Genomic DNA, 19,558 nt, shown 5'->3' with positions numbered 1-19,558 from the left:
GCTAAAAGAAGTTGAAAATAAATCCAATAATAATAATTCAAGTTGCACTAATGCAATATTGTAGATTGCATCCTGTCAAGACTAGTGATTTAAACACAAGTATATTTTCAGCCATCTGCTCTGAAGAGTCAATGCAGAAATTTTTCTGGTCCAGCTTTACTTTTTACTTCTGTTTCCTACAAGGCTAGAAAAGCCTGAGGAGGTCCAATAATTCAATAACCAACTTTAGGATAAACTACTTGCTAACATCAGTCAGAATTTTCTTTTCCTTTTTGTTTTGTTTTTCATTTCTTTTCCTTTTGCTTTTAATTTCTTTTCCCCCCCCTTTTTTTTTTTTTTATTATTCACTAAATCCACATGCAGGAGCTGATTTGCTTTGTTTGGCAAAGAATACCCAATATTTTGCTAAAGTAGAGCCCTATCTTTCACTTTAAAACAATTCCTTCAACCACAAAGACTTTAAGCAATTTTTAGTACTATTATTGGAATGTCATTTCTGGTATCCAGAGGCAAACCAAACCCAGAATTGATTCTGATCATGTATAAAACTTGTTCGTTAAGTTGGAAAACACTTGAAAATTATGTTGCTTTTTTCAAGTAGGACTAAATCATAATACTGAGCATTCTGTGACAGTCTTATCTCTAGTTCAAAAACCTTCGGCTAAATACTTTTAGTACGCTTGGACAGGCATTTAGAGAAGGCAGAGTGAAAAAAATTAAAAAAAAATATATTGATGAATTTGAAAATATTAAAATGTCATTCCACTGGTTTTCTGTTAGATTCTTAATCATATTTCTGGGAATAGCAAACTGCTATTCTGACATATTCTATGTGTTTGTGTAACAGCAATGAAGGTAACATAGCTCAACAATCATTGGAAAGCTTTCTCTGTAGCTCTTCCGTGCATTTGACAGTATTTTTTTTTTCCATTTCATATAACATTTACAACTGGCTGCAATGCTTCCATAAACCTAGATGATATAGTAACCTTGAGAGAAAGCAAAGAGAAAAAAAAGTGCTCTTACAATAAATATCACCAAAAAGAAATTGCTAACATTGAGTTAGGGTCACTAAACTATGAGTTAAGATAGCTCAGCAGCTGAAAGCACAGCATTCTGGGGAGTAAGCAGTCAGTCGTTCAACCATCCATCACACTTTGCTCACCACTTTCCCTCCTCTAACTACATTTCCTCAGTGTCATTACCCTGAATGCATACATTCTTACTTGTGTCCTGAAGGATCCTTGAATTCTATTAAGTTTATATCCTTTGATTACTGATGAAGATTAATTTGACCTTCAGCTATTTCTTAGGACTTTTGTAAGAAATACATTAATAACATGTTTGGTAATCCATAGGAGACTGGCTGATGGTAGAGTGCCTCAACACACCGGTTCCTTCATGGTTCCTCCTCCCAAAAGGTTACATCTGATAATTTTGAACTGATGCGCTCAAGTCAGGAACATATATGTCTGGCTGCAAATATCAGCTGTCTTTTCCCTGAAATGTTCAGAAAAAACAACATAAGTGAGCAGTGGTGCTGGTGGTTGCTCTAAATGTATTGCTTTTATGTAGAAATTAGAGATTCTTGATCTGTTTTAGTATTTTTTACTTTTTTTCCCCAGTGATACATCAGAAACATGAACCAAGGGTACTAAGTATTTTGATTCAAGCTGTTGTTTGGCTTACAGGATTTTTTCTTGTTTGCTAGGGTGGAAAAGTGTATGGAGTTATGGACCATGTAATTTAGAAAACATCTTCAAGTTAGCAAATTACTCTATGAATTTTAAAAAGTTGGGAAATTGCCCAGCTTTTAACCAAGGAGTAGCCATGCTGGTTATTATTTACATGGACACATATCAGTGCTTTACATTAATCATCTTTTGCATGCTCTGCTGCAGAATTTTTTTCATGAAAGGCTAAAACACTTCATCACAAAGCAGAAGACTTTCAGATTATTTATGACATTTCTTTTGAAATTAGCAATATGGAATTTCATAATATGTAATAGGAAATGAGTGTAATTCTATGAGCTGCTGAACAGTCAGCAGTTTTCAGAAATATTTATGGTCACCAACTACAAAAAAAGTTCTGTCCCAAAATTAATTGCCCAAATTTCATGTTGACACATTTATTGTGCATGTAGTCAAATGCAGCAAAATATTTCAGCATTTTTTAAACTATCCTTATATTAGTATTCCTGTTAGCTTCAGGAATAAAAAAGTGAAGCCCATGCACAGATCTTTGAAAAACCTAGTCTTTCATCTTTCTGTGGAAGATCTTGGAAAAAAACAAAGAAACAAGAAAAAAGAAAGGAGGGAACCAGCTAATGCTAAAATGGAACCAAAGCACCTCTAAGAGAGACGCAATAAATAGAGACATCGTAATACCAGGCACATGTTTTTCCCAAAGTGTCATGCATGCCTCTGTAAAGAGGATAGCTGAAAACAGCATCAGCACATGATACGTGCATCACTAACATTCTTCTCAGAAAAATGTTCTTTTTTCTCAGAAACTGATGCAACCAACTTGTAACTTAAGCAGGAACTGTCAGGTAGTGTATCAACATGAACATTAGAAAATTCAGTGACAAATATGAGGTCTTGGAAGAATTAATGATTGTTTCCTGCAGAACAAAAGACAATTTCTAAAGGTTAGTGTTTCGCCTCAATTATCTCCTCAGGACCTCATAGGCTTGCATGAATCTAAATTTAAAACAGCTTTTCAGACCCCAAAAATGTGTTGGGCATTTCACTTAGATAGTATTACTGTTGACACACACAATGAACCTGGGCCATTAAAGGTTACTTCTCCTTCAAGTGAAAAACCAAACAAGGACTTACTAATTTTTCCACTCTGGAAATACGGTAAAGATAATAATATATAAATATATGTAAATAAAATTATAGCAGTAGTTAATATGAAGGTATAAATAATAAACTTCACTAAAATTATATAAGTTTCAGGGTTTTGCCAAGAATTTCATGAGGCATAACTCTAAATATAGAAATGCTCCAAGGAAAATATTTAGTGGTTTTCTTCTAGAGAGCTCATCCTTGAAGTGTTACGCATTCATCTCAGTGGCTGCTCCTTCTTCCTCTGTGGATGGTTGCAAGTGAAATATTTAGTTTAATTTGGTGATATCTGTATTTGAGCACTTGTACTGAAAGAAGAATCACATTTCTGAAAAGATTAAAATGAATCCTATCTAACATGGCTGCTTTCAGGGAACGAAGGAAAACTAACACTAATCTGAAACTAGAGGTTCAAATATAGCCATCTAGTATTTCTACTAGTTTTTCTATCTCAAAAATAATCTTACTAAAAATCTGCTATGCCCAGACATAGAGACCTTATATTCACACAAACACACATACACACACACGCACACACAAACCCCCAAACAACCTGATTGTTGGGCTTCTAGTGATAAATAAGTTGTTTTTCTCTGGGATAATAGAAAGCACTTATCATAGAATCATAGAATGGTTTGGGTTGGAAGGGAACTTGAAGATCATCTAATTTCAACTCCCTTGCCATGGGAAGGGACACCCTCAGCTAGACCAGGTTGCTCAAAGCCCCGTCCAACCTCGCCTTGAACTCTCCCAGGGATGGGGCAGCCACAACTTCTTGAGGCAACCTGTTCCAGTGTCTCACCACCCCCACAATAAAGAAATTCTTCCTAATATCTAAATATAACTTCTATCAGTTGAAAGCCATTCCCCCTTGTCCTGTCACCACATGCCCTTGTAAAAAGTCCCTCTCCAGCTTTCTTGTAGGCCTCCTTTAGGTACTGAAAGGCTGCTAGAAGGTCTCAGTAGAGCCTCCTCTTCTTGTGGCTGAACAACCCCAGCTCTCTCAGCCTGTCTTCACAGGAGAGATGCTCCAGCCCTCTAATTATCTTCATGGCCCTCGTCTGTACTCACTCCAACAGCTCTGTGTCTCTCTTACATTGAGGACCCCAGATAGGGATGAAGTACTCCATGGGGTGGCTCATGAGAGAGGAGTAAACGGGGAGAATCACCTCCCCTGACCCGCAGATCACACTCCTTTTAATTCAGCCCAGCATACGGTTGTCTTCCTGGGCTGTGAGCACACATTGCTGGGTCATGTTGAGACTTAATGTTTTGCACTTTGTGCCTTGCCATAGCAGATAACAGTTTTTAGCTATAAAATTTGCCTTTACAGCTTACTAACTGTGTGAATCAGATTGCCAAATAAGTTCTGTATATTCTGCTGTTACAAAGGGACTGTATTGTTGCAGATCATAAAACTGAAAAGAAAGAAGTTACAGTATACCATTGTCACAACTACAATTACAGCAACTTGAAAATAATAGATATGTTGTTAATCTCAGAGCTAATTGTTGGGAAGAAAACGAAAAACAAAACCAACAAAACATGCAGTGCTTGCAAATATTTATTTTAGTTCTTCCCAGACATCTTCCTAAACCATTTCATTATCTAGTTACAAATATTTCCTTTTTTTCTTTCTTCCTCTTTTGTCCAATGGCTGTCTTTTCTACAAATCTGTGTATGCACATGTGAACACAAAAATTTGTAAATGTTCATTACACAAAATTTCCTATTTATTATTCCCCATTATGATTAATGATTTTTAAACACCTTCTTAAAAATCTTTGTCTACTTTTCCTGGAATCAGAACTATATTTTGTCATTTGAAAGCCTAACAGACATCACAGAGAGAAAAAAGTCATAGCAGACTTTCAAAAGACCTTGCACAGGCTATTCAGTAGTTCTTATGAATGTAGGGTTTATTCTCTGCAACTCAAATCATTACATTTTTTCAGATAATGCACTCACAGTGAAAAATTCAGCCAACTTCAGTTAAGATTAATATTGTTATTTGTATTTCTCTGTCGTCTTCTACAAATTGCCCATCACATTAATGTTCATATAATATCCCATTTTTACCCTGCACATCATCCTACAGTTTGTTTTCTTCCAGAATAATATTTTAACTAACTCAACTTAGAAATTATTCCATATTTATTGTTACAGGCAATAATATGTAATTTCAGAGAAAGCACAAGATACATGCTTCTTCCTAGTTACTCCTTTATCATATTCTTTTCTGGTCTCAATTTTGCACTGTATAATTAAACTACAAATTGAAAATACTGAAATTAAAATACAAATTGAAATGCCTATGCTGTTTCCATGGACCACTTATTGTGAATTATGGATCATTAAGTCTCATCTACATAGTCAGAATATTTGTAATGAGAAGTATAAATCTAGATGTATTTATAACTTGGAAGTGTCCTGAGAAGTCATCATATTTAGGTCATTGTCAAAACATTGTAAGATTATTTCCAAATACATTTGCTATTTAATGTGCATGTATCATTCAGCTTAAAATGTACTGTATAGAAAAATCTTTCTAAAACATTATTTTATCATTATTTTCATTATAATTTTTTTAATAATATATAATAAAAGGCATATGGTGACTTCCAGTGGTAACAAATAGAAGCTTAAAAATGGTAATTACCCAAATTCCTTTGCAGCCTGTAAATTAGATCATGTCTGAAGAACTGCGCAAGATATGTGAACAATATTTGGTTCACAACATACCAGGGGAGTGGGAAGAGTGAGGGAAAGGGGAATAAGGAATAAGAGTGAGGGGGAGGGGAAAGGGAAAAGGAAAGAGAAAGGGCAGGGAATTTATTTGTGTTTCAAAGATATCATACAACATGGGAACTGAGCAATCTCATTAGATTTTGGCACCTCAGGTATTTGGAGTGTAAGTGCAAGCAATGGTAGTATATTAACGGGATCATACCAGGTACAGAATTTCATTTTTTCCCAGTATTTTACAAAAGGAGAGACTGAGAAACTGGGGTAGAGGGTGGGGGGAACACATTCAGTTGTCAAGTAAAAGTGAGAATCTTTGAGGAGGTTGGTTTGTGGTTTGTTATCCTGTTTTTAGATAAGTGAGAAAATAACATGTATGTATATTGAGAAAATCTGTTAAGTTGTAAAATGATATGTAAAGGTAACACTGAATATTCTGTCTTTCAGCTCAAAATGACTAAAAGCAATATAAACTGTTAAATGGCTAGAAACGTGAAGGAAAAAAAAACACCAAAAAACCCCAAAACAAAACAAAACAACACAACAAAACCTAGAATAATTCAAAGCCAAAAGTTGTCAAAAGATAACTTTTTTGATGCCCTTGATCAACAATATTAATGAGATTTATGTGATGTTTTCTGTCTTTCAATGTATTTCTTTATTTCAGCTGCACCTGAACCAGTTGCCTTTATTGAACCCTAGAGGAACTGGTAAATTTGGAGACAACTTAGTGAACAAGTCCAGAATTCTGAAAGTGTTCAGATGAGCAGATATTTGCATATTCCCATACCCACCTCATATACCTTCTGTCATCAGAGTTGAATTTGTCAGCAAGTTGACACTTTCATCCATCTACAATAGAAAGAGCTTTACCTGATGGATCTTGCAAATTTTTACATGTTTCCTATGTATAGTCACATGCCATTCATTTTGTGCATTACATCAACAAATACACCTTCCATCTTTCCATGGAGTGTTATTGACCAAAACTTGATGACTTCCTTTAAGGAAGGGGAAAGTATGCCTTTCCCTATGAAAGCAATATTTCATAAAATATGACCAATTACTGAGTGAAAGAATAATGAAAAATTAGTAGAGGCAGCCTGGGACTTAAGCATGGAAAAGGAATATATTATGGGGAGTTGTGTCTTTATGGGATTTGTGTTTTGCCTGGACTAGACAGGAAACAACATGCAATAATATTCTCTACACAGTCCTTTCCCTTGTAGCAGCAGAGGATATGTCTCCAAAGACAAGGTCTTCTGAAAATGGGGGGGTGGAGGAGTGGAAGAAGTCTAGACCAGGTCTGCTTCCATGAACAGGGAATACCTGAGCTCTGCTGCAAAATGCAACATGAAGTGGGTTGGTGATGTAGTGCTGTCTTCTTGCACTTGAAGATAGTATTTGTATGACTTTTGATCCAGGCATATTTTCTTACATAGTGTGAAGAAATAAAACAACCCATCACTGGCAGAAACCTTATTCTCCATCAAGTAATGTGAAGCAGTTTACTTATAATGATTGTGATGCATCATAAATTCAAAATAAATTAGTACCCATTAAAACATAGGCTTCCAATGATTTGTATTACAGATGCTGCCTAAACATCATTCATTCCTGGAGCCACTTTTCATCTAAGGAGCTATATTGATATTCTTCACCCAGAACATATTAAAATAATCCACTGAAATATTCCCGCTTCTCTAAGGATTCAACATGTGTGCCTGTGAGGAGAATATTACTTAGGTTTACTAATGAAAAATCATTTTCTTTCCACAGCAGAAACTGTTTCTTTAGGAACTTTTAACATCTTACTGAAAGCAGTTGGTTAGAAAACTATCTGATCTAGGCAACATGTATGCCTGAACACCTTGTCAGGTAAAGTTTTTATAACATAAGGAGAAATGATCCATAAAAAATTCTATGACCAAATTTGTTCTTGTTTTAATCCTGTATGCCACTTCAGCTCTGCTTCTCTGAGAATAGGGTCAAGTGCTTTGCACTCAGGTTACTGTCTACATTTGAGTAAGTAAATATGGAAAGCTAAATCACGATAGCAATGGTTTATATAACCTTGCACACTCTTTGCACAGGTATAAACTATGGCACTGTGTGAAAGACAAGAGAATCACTCCCACATGTACTATCTTTGTGACATGGTATTTGATTTTAAGGAACGATACATAAAATTAGCACTAGCGTTGCATAAAACACTTCTATGCTTCAACATCCATTTTATTCCCAAGATGGAATAAAAATCTAGAGTCTCAGAATTTTCAGTTGAATTAAAACTCTTCAAATAAGTCACTCTGAAATATCTCAAACATCTTCTGTCATACAAACAAACAAATTAGGAAATATAACTATCCTCTGGCATTCCCATGATGTAATTCTTTCTCTTAGCTAATCAAAATAATTGCAAACATTTTGTTTCAGGTCATTTAGTATTATATTGCATTTCATTACCAAACCATCTTAAAAAAATTGCAGCTCTACAGTTTGTTAATTTAGTACAAGTCAAATTGCTGGACTGTGTTGCTTATTATTGTATATGCAGTCACATAACACACACTAGACCTCACTCTGAGGTGAACTGCCCCATCACATTCTGGGAGGTGTAGTCCTTCTGCAAGTCCAGCCCATAGGAGAGGGGGGTTTTTGAGGGGTTTTATGTCTAACTTTTTTTTTTGAGATTTTCCGTAACTTTCTATGACAATAAAAATGTGTTAATCAAAAATTATTTTCTGGCCACCAGCACCTACAACCATCTCTAATGTGACTAAATCCTTTTCTCACGTGAGAATCATATAATTTCAGGTCACTAGCTGAAAGTGTTTTGTTACATAGTTTGTTGCTTCAATGAATAACTAGAAAGATCTTTACAGTCACGGTGCCCCATTATCCACTCCTCAGTGCATTTTGCAGCACTGGTACTCTGTGGAATCCAATAAATTAAAACTGAAGTTAGGAGACTCATACTTAAGGTCAAATTGTACTTTGCCCTTAGATTTTTATTTTTTATTTATGAAGCAGAGATAAGCTTACTGACAAATAAGTCAAAAGTTTAATCAAATTACTTTAATAAAGTGAATACCACCAGTTTTTTCAAACACTGTAAATCCTCAAAGCTAATCTTCTACATTTTATCTATATTTTATTTGGGGGAAAATACATGATTCATTTATGGATAATGTCTTTCTCAGGTATCCTGGGCTGCATCAAAAGAAGCGTGACCAGCATGTCGAAGGAGGTGATCCTGCCCCTCTACTCTGCTCTTGTGAGACCCCACTTGGAGTACTGTGTACAGTTCTGGTGTCCTCAACATAAAAAGGACATGGAGCTGTTGGAGCGAGTCCAGAGGAGGGCCACGAAGATGATAAGAGGGCTGGAGCACCTCCCATATGAAGACAGGCTGAGAAAGTTGGGGCTGTTCAGCCTGGAGAAGAGAAGGCTGCGTGGAGACCTCATAGCAGCCTTCCAGTATCTGAAGGGGGTCTACAAGGATGGTGGGGAGGGACTCTTCCTTAGGGACTGTAGTGGTAGGACAAGGGGTAATGGGTTCAAACTTAAACAGAGGAAGTTTAGATTAGATATAAGGAAGAAGTTCTTTACAGTGAGGGTGGTGAAGCACTGGAATGGGTTGCCCAGGGAGGTTGTGGATGCTCCATCCCTGGCGGTGTTCAAGGCCAGGTTGGACAGAGCCTTGAGCCACATGGTTTAGGGCAAGGTGTCCCTGCCCATGGCAGGGGGGTTGGAACTAGATGATCTTAAGGTCCTTTCCAACCCTTACGATTCTATGATTCTATGATTCTATGATTCTATGATATAAATAAAAATGTGATTTTAATGAGTGCCTCTGGCAGCACTTAAGTCCTTAAAGGTACGCTCTCAAGAGATACTGTTATTACAAATACCTATGGATAAACATATTTGCATAAATATATAAACATATTTATATGTTGACTTTACGCAGGTGAAAAATTTATTTTAACTTTTTAACCATGGTGTCCATTCTTGGAATGGAGTTCCAGGCAGCTATTTCACATGTCTCTAATAAAATCATAACATTGTCAGTGAAAATTGTCACTCATCACTATGTATTCCAATGAATCTGTTGGAAGTTTTCCTTCTGTCATCTTATGTAGCACCTGACCTGAAGTTCTTTATCAATAATGGATCTATTTTACTTCAATTCTTTTCTTTTTCTATGTTTTGCTGGGCAGACGTCCAGGTAAATTAACTAACGAACTAACTAACTAATGTTATATCATCATAAGTAATGTTATGCTGCTTCTCACCAGCTTTAAAACATTATGTTTCTTAAACATTTTGTGGTAACAGTTATAGAGTTTTGGTTTCCTATGGATTTAATAGTTCCTGCAAAGACAGTCTTTAAGTAGAATAACCAGAAGTAAAACTTCTTGCGCTTTGTTTATTTACTTGCTACTCTGGAATTTAAAGATATTCTGATTAGGCAAATAAAAACAGATTCAGCTACTCAATTACATGCACTCAAAGCTTAGCAACAGCACAATTAGGAGGGGTCAATTCTGCCATTTGGGTACACGCCAATAATTCAAACAATTTAGAACAGAACTGCTCTTGAAGCTTTTCTGAGTGAAATTTGACTTCCAAGGACACAAGATTACTCCCCCTTCTAGGGAAGGCCACACAGGACACCCGCCACCTCTCTTGTGCCAGTCTGACCCTAAAGCCACTGCAGAGTCCTTGGAAAGTCATAACATTAAGTTATATTTTACAATGTATAAAATAACAAAATTATAATTAGGACACATCTGCAAATCTGGAAGCAGCATGTGCAGGACAGAGAAGCTCATTCTTGTAAAAAAAAATTCAGTCGAGTTCAGTTCCTGGAAAAGCAAAGTATTCTTCTACAGAAGAGCAGTATGAGTAAGGTTTGTACTGACAAAATTGGCACTGCCAGCTGATACTGATAGAGGAGTGCTACAAAGAGGCCTTCAAGACATTTCCATAGTAGAAGAAAATATAACAGATCCATAGATTTCTATCAGCTTACAATCAGCTACAAAAGAATGTAAACTTGGTCAATTATTAGACAAACTAGCTATTCTCCTGGTTGTGTTTTTTTCTTAGCTGGTTATGGAAGAAAGGGAATTATGGATATCAGGAAACTCACTGTAAGATTAGAGAAGATTTACAAGTTAATAGGTAATCTTAAAAATACCGGGTGTTTTTAATAGTATCAAAACTGTAGGTAGTTAAGGTATGGCGGCCGGAAGATATCGCGATGTACGGAAAGAGAGAGCCCCTCCCTAGGTACTCTCACAAGCCCCATAGCATGAAGAGGGGAATTGTGGGGCTAGGCTGGACAATACCATAAAAGGTAAAAATTGTTAACCTGCCCTTCTGATTGGGTCAGAACAGGTACTTCCGTGTGGCCGAAAGGTATAAAGCACCTGCTGTTGTTTAATAAAACGCTATTTGGTCATCCTCCATATTGGTGTCTGTGATCTTCTAGCCCTAAGCCAGGGGTTGGCTTAGTTCTGCAAGTCTTGGCTGAAGCAACGCAGCACAAAACTAGTACAACTGAATCAGTGTGACTGAAACATAGGGGAATTACAACCCATGCAATGTATAAGAGGTAAATTAAAGAAAAAAAATCAAACTTTAACCAGAACAAGCTCAAAATCACTAACCATGGGTACATATCTCTAACAGGAACATTCTTAGATTTAAGGTCTCTAAGGAGTGAAATATAATGTATTAGTATAGGGCAACAACCATTTAGGGTGGCATCACCTCAGATTTGTGCCAAATGGAACTCTCAACTCTTCCTCTAGATTCCTTTAGCACTCAAAAGACACAGAAGTCTTTAAAACAAGATTTATTTGATGTATTTTGAGCATTTAACTTGGAAAGGGATGAATTAGAAATTCCTGGTTTTACTGACTGACAACAGATGGCTAGACAACTGGATCAAATGTAGGTGCCTAGGCTGAGAAAGACCAAATATGAATCCTTAGAGATTATAATCCCTAGCTATTATTGTTAAAAAGCTGTAAGGGTAGCACTATTTCTTTCAAAGTTTTCTAAAAGTCAAAGCATTTAATGACAAGTGGTTCAAAGCAGTATACATAGAAAACCAAACAGGGCACATGTTCCCATCATCAGTGGGAAAGTGTTGTGAGAAGTGTTTGAACTGGATGAGGAAATCAACGTCTTATTTCACAATACAGTCTCCTATTTTAATCACATTCTTTCATTTGGTTGTCAAGTTGTAGTACATATTCGCCTGAACAAAAGTCAGGTACCACTGTACTGAAAATGCCTAACTGTTTCTTGACAATTAAAAAATCCCTTCCAATATTTATGGAAAACAAAGGTAAGCTTTTCTTTTGTTTTTATGCACCAACATGTGTTACCTGCCAAAGATGTTCTTCGACATAAGTAATCTTAATAGAATATCACTGTTACACGAAAAGGTTCTGACTCATCAAAAACTGTTCACATGTTCATCTACGTCTCACGTGATCTCTGCAAAAAATCTTCAAACCTAGTTAATCAATTAAAAGAATGTTAAAAGTAATCATAATAGACAATTCAAAACCACCTCATTCTTTGATTTCTGTAGTTTCCTGGCATCAGCATACACCCATCACTAAGTCCCTGGTCCACTTACCTCTGTTAACAAATATAGATTTACGTCTTCATGTGTCACAGTAAAAGTCTCAGCTGTTGCCATTTGATACTGGCTTAGAATTTTTTCTAAACGTATCAATGCAACTCTGTTTCCCTTGAATATACCCTTCAAAATAAACAAGGGAATAGTTCTTAGACATTCCAAAACAATGGACCAGTAAAATTCTATGATAAGTTCTTTGTAAAGTGCTGGGTTTATTATTTCATTTGAAGTGCTGGTGTGACTACAACGCTATACAAAGGCTTTTCCTTCCCCACAGTACTTCTCTGGTATCTGCTTAAAGATCTCATGGTTTCCAGTTGTGCAAGACCATTGTTTCATTACCTTTGAATTACCCGACACACATCATGAATATAACCATTGTATGATCCAGTGATATGAAAAACTATATGGGAACTAATCCAACATTATTAGTACACAGAAAATAAGCATTCTTTAGTCAAAGATTTACAAGCTCAATGAACATATCAAAGGCCTACGTTCGTCCCTTGATATCTTTCTTAAACAAACCCAAAGTTTAAGCCCCTTAGAAAATGTATTTTATGATGCATGTTATTTATTATTGTTCGACTTTGACCCATTACTTGAAACAAAGTGGGAGAGAAAACAGAATCTTTTCTGCAGATAAAAAAGCCATCAATATTGATTACTTACAGAAATCCCTCAGCATAAAACCAAACGAAGATCAAGACAAACACAAAGCCTTAAACAGGAAAAGAGTACTTAACTAATGTTCATTAGGTAATTCACATTGCCTACTTGTATACAAATAAGAACTGGTTTAGTAAAGGGCTTGAGTTAATTAAATGTAAATTACCACAAATATTTCCATGATATGCATGAATTCATTACTAATAACCTATGTTTTGGATACCTTTGGAATACCTATTTGGAAAGAGGATGGTAGCAGGACAGTGGGAATTCTTCACCACATAATGTTTTTCTGACAATTATTCAAAATTAACGTAAGCATACAATAAAAGACAAAAAAACCCCAACCCTTATTTCTCTCAGTGGACGCATGTCCTTAACTTTGAGACTGGCTCTTGGGTGTGGCTCAACAGATCCCAGTAAAAACTAAGTCTCATGAAAACTTCACAAAAGAGGATCCCCAAAAGGCACTGAATATTTAACAGTTAGATCTTGTATGTTCAGCCAAACACAGAAAGTTGCCAAGTAAAATACCAGCTTGCTCCTGTAGATAGGACAAGAAAGCTGTTTGAAAAAAATAGTATAAAACCATCTACGACAGTTCAGCTTTTTATCATCTTTCTTCTCATGACGATTTTAAAGAGTGTTTTCTAAACTTTAGGGAAGGCCTCTCTTCAAAACAGGCATTGCTACTGCAGAACGTTGCCTTACAAGGTACAGTTTTACTAAAACTCAAAGCCTTCCAAGAAACATTAAGAAGTGGCTGTATTACCCTTAGGAAGCTTTATCAGGCTTCCTTAGCATTCAGGTCTTGTTTTTTTAAAAACTGAACTACTGTAAATTTATAATATTTTTGTTACTATTGATACCTCTTTTTTGTACTTATCTCCATTTGTTAGTAAGATTCACACTGCTCTGTTCTTCTGTCACCTCATTATGAGTTCTTTTACTTTATCCGCAAGTCTCAAATTAACTTGATATAGATGTTTTACGTATATTTTAGGCAAAATGTGAAGTATTTCCTTATACCCACGAGGCATTCTGAAAGTTGATAAGTTCTTCTTTCAAGGACACTCTAAATGAGGTTATTAAAATTCAACATTTTGCATATTCTGATGGGGAAAAATGCTTGTCCCTGACAACAAAGGACACAGGTCACTGAGAAAGCTTTTCAATCTCTTTATCCATGGCCACTGAATGCCTTGTGCCAGTATTTGTAAAACCAAAATATGAAAATGTTACCAGGGAGGAAGACAAGTGTAGGAGTCCAGGTCCTGTCCAAAAGTAAAAATCCATAACCATCTGTTGTTTGTGTTACATGGATTTCGCAACTGTCATCTCCACTGTGCACGCCATTTCATCTTCACAGCAATATCACCGAAACACCCACTGAGATAAAATCACAAATATTTTGAACATACCATATGATATGTTATTTTCCAAATTAATATTTGAAAAATCAAAAAGAGAACTTGTCTATAGGTTATTTTTGTCTTGTCACATGAAAAATCCTTTAAGGGTTTGCTCCTGTTTGGAAATACTAAATCTCAAACTTGAATAACTTAAGAAATACAGAAGAAGAGAGAGGAAGTTATTAAATGCTTCATTTTTTAAGTGTGTTTTGAAAAATGGTAATGACCACTACTCACACTTATATAGCATCTTTCCAAAGTTGCTTTTCCAAGGTGCTTTTAAAATTATTTACTTAGAAATATCGTTTGAATTTAAACAAACCTTTTTTTTTTTGAACTTCAGACCAGTGAGACTATACCACAGTACACAGATGGGTATGGCTTGAAGGATTTGTCATAGAATCATCTCTCAAGCTAATCTCTATAACCCAATGTCACATCCAAAAAGTTATTTTGGAAAATAAAAACAAAAACAAACCCAAACAACATTAAAAAAAGCACAAACAAAACCAAACACAACAAAAAAAACCCAAAACAGCAGAAACCAAACCCAAACCTGAAATTGTCCTTGAAAAAATGACAGAAAAAGACTTCAAGACCAGCGAGCAAACCAACTGCTTTTTCCCTAAGGAAATCTAAAACTCAAGGTCAGCTGTGTCTGAAATCACCAGACCTGTCACATGGCTTTCATAGCTGCCACTAAGGCTCCTATCAAACCTATACTGAAAGCAATGAAAACATTTTTACTGGAAACAGATCAAGCTCTGATAACAAGCTCTCTAATCACCTTTGGCTGTTAATGCTGTGCAAAGTGAAAGGTGAAGTTCTGAAGAAGAGAAGAATGAACTGAGAACTTGAGGTCAAATGTATTTGATCTTTTCCTTGAGTTCCTTAATACTTGTGTGTGTTAGAGCATAAATATGGTTCTATAAGTATGTGAATACAAGGTTTGTGTACATAAGAATATATACATGCATACATGTTTTATATATACATATTCTTACACATACAGAAACACAGGTTGCCCTGTCAGGATAATGTACATAATTCCATTTTATCCCAGTGCCTGTCCTCCAGTAACAAAATTTTGGTGGTCTCAGTCATGGTCCCTTGGGTGTAGGAGTCCAACACAAAACCATCAACCTTAATTTAACACAATCAACAGTCTCTGCTCAAGAGAGGCAGAAGGAGGAGTTGCCATGGAGACTGAACTACTGCTCTTCTCCAGAGGATGCTTTTTTCAAGCATGGGCTGAACAGTGGAATCTGTGCAATACCTGTAATCTTGATCACATCACAGGATCTTGCTTTTTGGGATGGCTTTATAGTAAACTCTTACAAACATCCAGGAGATAAGGGGGAATGTAGGGGGGAGAAGAGAGAGCTTAAGAAAACAAACAACCAAAAAAAAAAATTAAACAAAACCAATAACAAACCCCAGTATGAAAGTGAATATTATGCCAGATAGAGAGGGGAAAAGAGTTTCATATTGATTTGATTTATCAGATTTGTCACCTCTGCCTAGTGCTTTCCTAACGAGGTGAATGCTGTGCTTGACCTGTTTGCTGGAATTAACCAGGACTGCAGGAGACCATATGGATTGCCAGATGGTCTGCTATAATTTAATGCCATTTATTCTAAGTATGAAGTAAGTGATAAACATAATTAACATTCTTTTAGCTCCTTACTGGATGCCTTTTATTAGGTTTTTGCTTTGGTGTTTGTTTTTTTTTCCAGGCATTGAAAGGTAAGTTAATACCTTGTTACTGAAACACAGATGCCAGCTAATTACTGCAAGAGGCTGCAGCCTCCAAAGTAAAGAGTGTCTGCAGACTCCAACTTATTCACTGACCCCACTGTGATGATTAATAGGTTGAATGCTAAACTCTAATGAGGACGACAGATCTTAGATGTTTTCAGGTTACCTTAATTAGCAGTAAGATGAACAAAGTTCGTCACAGGCATACATATCACACTTCATAGTAAACAATGCACCTCATACTCATGGTCTGAACATGTATTTCACATTACAGCACAATGCTAAGAAATCAAACCACCCTGAGACAGTAAGAACAATGGCATTATTTCCTTCAGAAATGTTTTTCCTGATTGCTATTTCATATTTTGCCAGTGATTGTCTAAATGGCCTATTTTTTAGGAAGTGGTTCTAGAGAAGCTATGGCTTCAAAGAATGTTTGTATCAGGCAGGGCTGTCATTCTCAGCATTTTAAAACCACAAGTCTGTAAAAAGACACCTAAACAACTTTGCCTAGTGTTCCTGTACTGATAATCTTCGTAGTGACTTGGGTAGGTGTTAGCAGAATGAACCGTAAAATCATTCTGTAATTTTTAATGTCAACGTGAACTAAGTAGGCTCGTACCCAGAACAGTAAAAAGAAGTACTAGAGAAAAGGCAGAAGTACTGAATGTTTTGTATTTTACATGAAAAGCTGTGCACATTGAACCCCACAGATAAAAATGACCACAGCTAAACATCCAGCCTTCCCGTATCTGAAGGGGCCCTACAAGGATGCTGGAGAAGGACTCTTCATTAGGGACTATAGCAATAGGACAAGGGGTAATGGGTTCAAACTTAAACAGGGGAAGTTCAGGTTAGATATAAGGAAGAAGTTCTTCCCTATGAGGGTGGTGAGGCCCTAGAACAGGTTGCCCAAGGAAGTTGTGAATGCTCCATCCCTCGTGGTGTTTAAGGCCAGGTTGGACAGAGCCTTGGGCGACATGGTCTAGGGTGAAGCGTCCCTGCCCATGGCAGGGGGATTAGAACTAGATGATCTTAAGGTCCTTTGCAACCCTGACCATTCTATGATTTTACAATTTGCACCTCTACTGTTAATAAAACTTGGGTGAACACACATGTCAGAATGATGGCAGAAATGGATGACAGAAATGGCATAAATTAAACATTATTCAAAGAGTAAAACAAAAGTACCTGCACTATACAGCAAATCTGACTTTAGAAAATATAACTTTCATTTGAAAAAGTGGTGAAAAAGGGTCCAGGTCAAAAGTCACAGCATTGGGAAAGCAGAAACAAACTCCAGCTTTTCAACACTTGTGTTCTTCCCTTGTTCCAGATGGGTCCAGCCTTTGTTCAGGGGCCTCTACAGTTACACATCTATACTCCACAGTGCGAGTGCTGTTGCACCCTTCAGAAGCGACTATATTAGAGGGGACCTGAAAGTGATGGGACATATCTGCTCTTTTACTTCACTTTTGATTGCATTAGTTCAAGTTACTTCTTCACCTCGTGTATTTTGGTGAATCAGTTACAGTTAACGGTCCTATAAAATCCTGCATGATTCTCTACTAGTATATGAATAAGTTATTATTTTCTACTAGTATATGAATAAAAAAGGGATCAAAATATCTGAACAGCAAGCTTTTGTTGAGATTGACACCACCTGTCAAGGTGCATTTATAAGGTCCCCATCTACACCAGCATTTGAAAGAAGGATCCATTTCTCCATCCCATTAACTGAAAAATATTTACCTGAGGTGCTTAAGCTAATGCTATGCTGGCTGCAGGTTCATTTTTATAGTCAGAGGGAGAAAACAGCAACTTAGAGAGAACCACTCAGGTAGCCCGATTTCCTCTCTGTAGGCACTTACCTCTCTTCCCTGACTGCTAAAGGATGTAGGGTCATTCAGGTGTCAAAATGTAGGTGGGTTGAAATCAGAGATAAAAACTAAGACTTCATGCTTCCTTCAATAGGTTGTTTACTGGACCTGGTAATATCGTACTTTACTATTACACAGACAACACTTCTGAAAAATATTGGAGTGGTGCTCTTCAGTGACTAAAGATATTGAATCTCATTGTGCTATTGGCACAATATTTTCTGTTTCTATGCATATACATTTATACATATATACATATACATACACACATATACATAAAGACATGCATTTAATTGCCTCATCATTGCAAACAGTCTGAGGTGTTCCAAGTGATTACCTTGTAACATCCAAAGAAAGGGCAATGTCAGATCTATTACCTGAAATAACCTCTTATTCAAACCTCTGAACTTGCCTGAAAAAGTGTTTTGCCTAAGTAACAGCTAGCTCCCACCAACACTTAAAAATTAATCTGAAAGAATGAAGAAATCAAGCAAAATCTAACAGTCTTAGAATCTGATGGACACAAAACCTGCCAAAGCAGGCTTGACACTTAGTACTTAAACATGGCTTTACGCTTTAAAAGCCTTTTTCATCTGTCCTGCTCTTCACTTGCTTTCTCACAAGAAAAAAAGATATCAGAGAATTTATATTCACTGTTCATTTTCTATACATGTATTTTCACATGTATTTTCTATACATTAGCTGTCATACAGATGGCATGTATGAAACATCACTCTTGGCCTAAATGGAAAGTAGGATTTTATTTTAGGGCAAATAGGGGCAAGATACAAAACCCCTCTCTACAGAGGAATACCTGTGTCTGACTAATGAACCCTCACTGCCATTATAATTTTCTGTGCTTAAGCTCCATCATCTGATCTCCTGAGCGATCTCACCGAGACAGTGGATACTGATCAGGAGTAGTTACATAGGCATTGATTTGTTGGAAACTGTTGACTCTCAGAAACTGAATTTAGGGTAAAATTGCACAATAGAATTAGGTAGAGGAACAAACAAAAGGCCCTAAGGGGAAAACAAAATGGAAGAGAATATAGAATGCTTTAAAAGAGAAAGTAAACAGTACTTTAATGATGATGTGGCTACCAGTAGTCTCTGATAAAGCATGATATAAAAGGAAGCATGTGTTTTGGTACATTCTTTAGGTAATAACAATAAAATCAGGTAGCAATTAATCTTAAATACTTTAAGACCTTAGAAAAATAAAAAAAAACTTACGATATTTGCAAATTTCACAAATATCTTACCTCCTGCATACATGACAGCCAACATTATTGATGATATCCAAGCTATCTCACTATATGATGTATGGAAGATTTCTTGTATTTCTTTGAAGAATACTGTGATGGCTTTAGGGAATGCATAGGAAAATCCAATGGAGATAAAAGCGCCAAAGACCACAACCCATCCCCAACCTCCATCTGGAGGTGGGTACTCTGGTGCTGCTGTTGCTGGTGGCATATTTGATATCTGTCTCTTCTCCAATTACGCTGAAAAAGAAAAGAAGACACAAGGTTTCAAACAGCTTGCTTTGTTTTGTTTTGTTTTGTTTTCATTTTG

At 36.4% G+C, this 19,558-nt stretch overlaps 1 protein-coding gene across 3 annotated transcripts in view; it reads right to left on the bottom strand.

Annotated features, from left to right (window-relative positions):
- Nucleotides 1-19,558, bottom strand: part of SLC16A7 (solute carrier family 16 member 7) — a 76,302-nt gene that overhangs the window by 13,060 nt on the left and 43,684 nt on the right. For all 3 annotated transcript variants that reach the window (XM_030479287.1, XM_030479285.1, XM_030479286.1), the window contains exon 2: nt 19,246-19,488. In XM_030479287.1, coding sequence (XP_030335147.1) covers nt 19,246-19,459 — 214 coding nt within the window. In that variant the 5' untranslated portion in view covers nt 19,460-19,488. The remainder of the gene's footprint in view (nt 1-19,245; nt 19,489-19,558) is intronic.

Source organism: Strigops habroptila, chromosome 3 (assembly GCF_004027225.2).
Source record: "Strigops habroptila isolate Jane chromosome 3, bStrHab1.2.pri, whole genome shotgun sequence".
In the NCBI taxonomy this organism is placed as follows: Eukaryota; Metazoa; Chordata; class Aves; order Psittaciformes; family Psittacidae; genus Strigops; species Strigops habroptila.
This window is presented reverse-complemented; position numbering and strand designations above follow the sequence as displayed.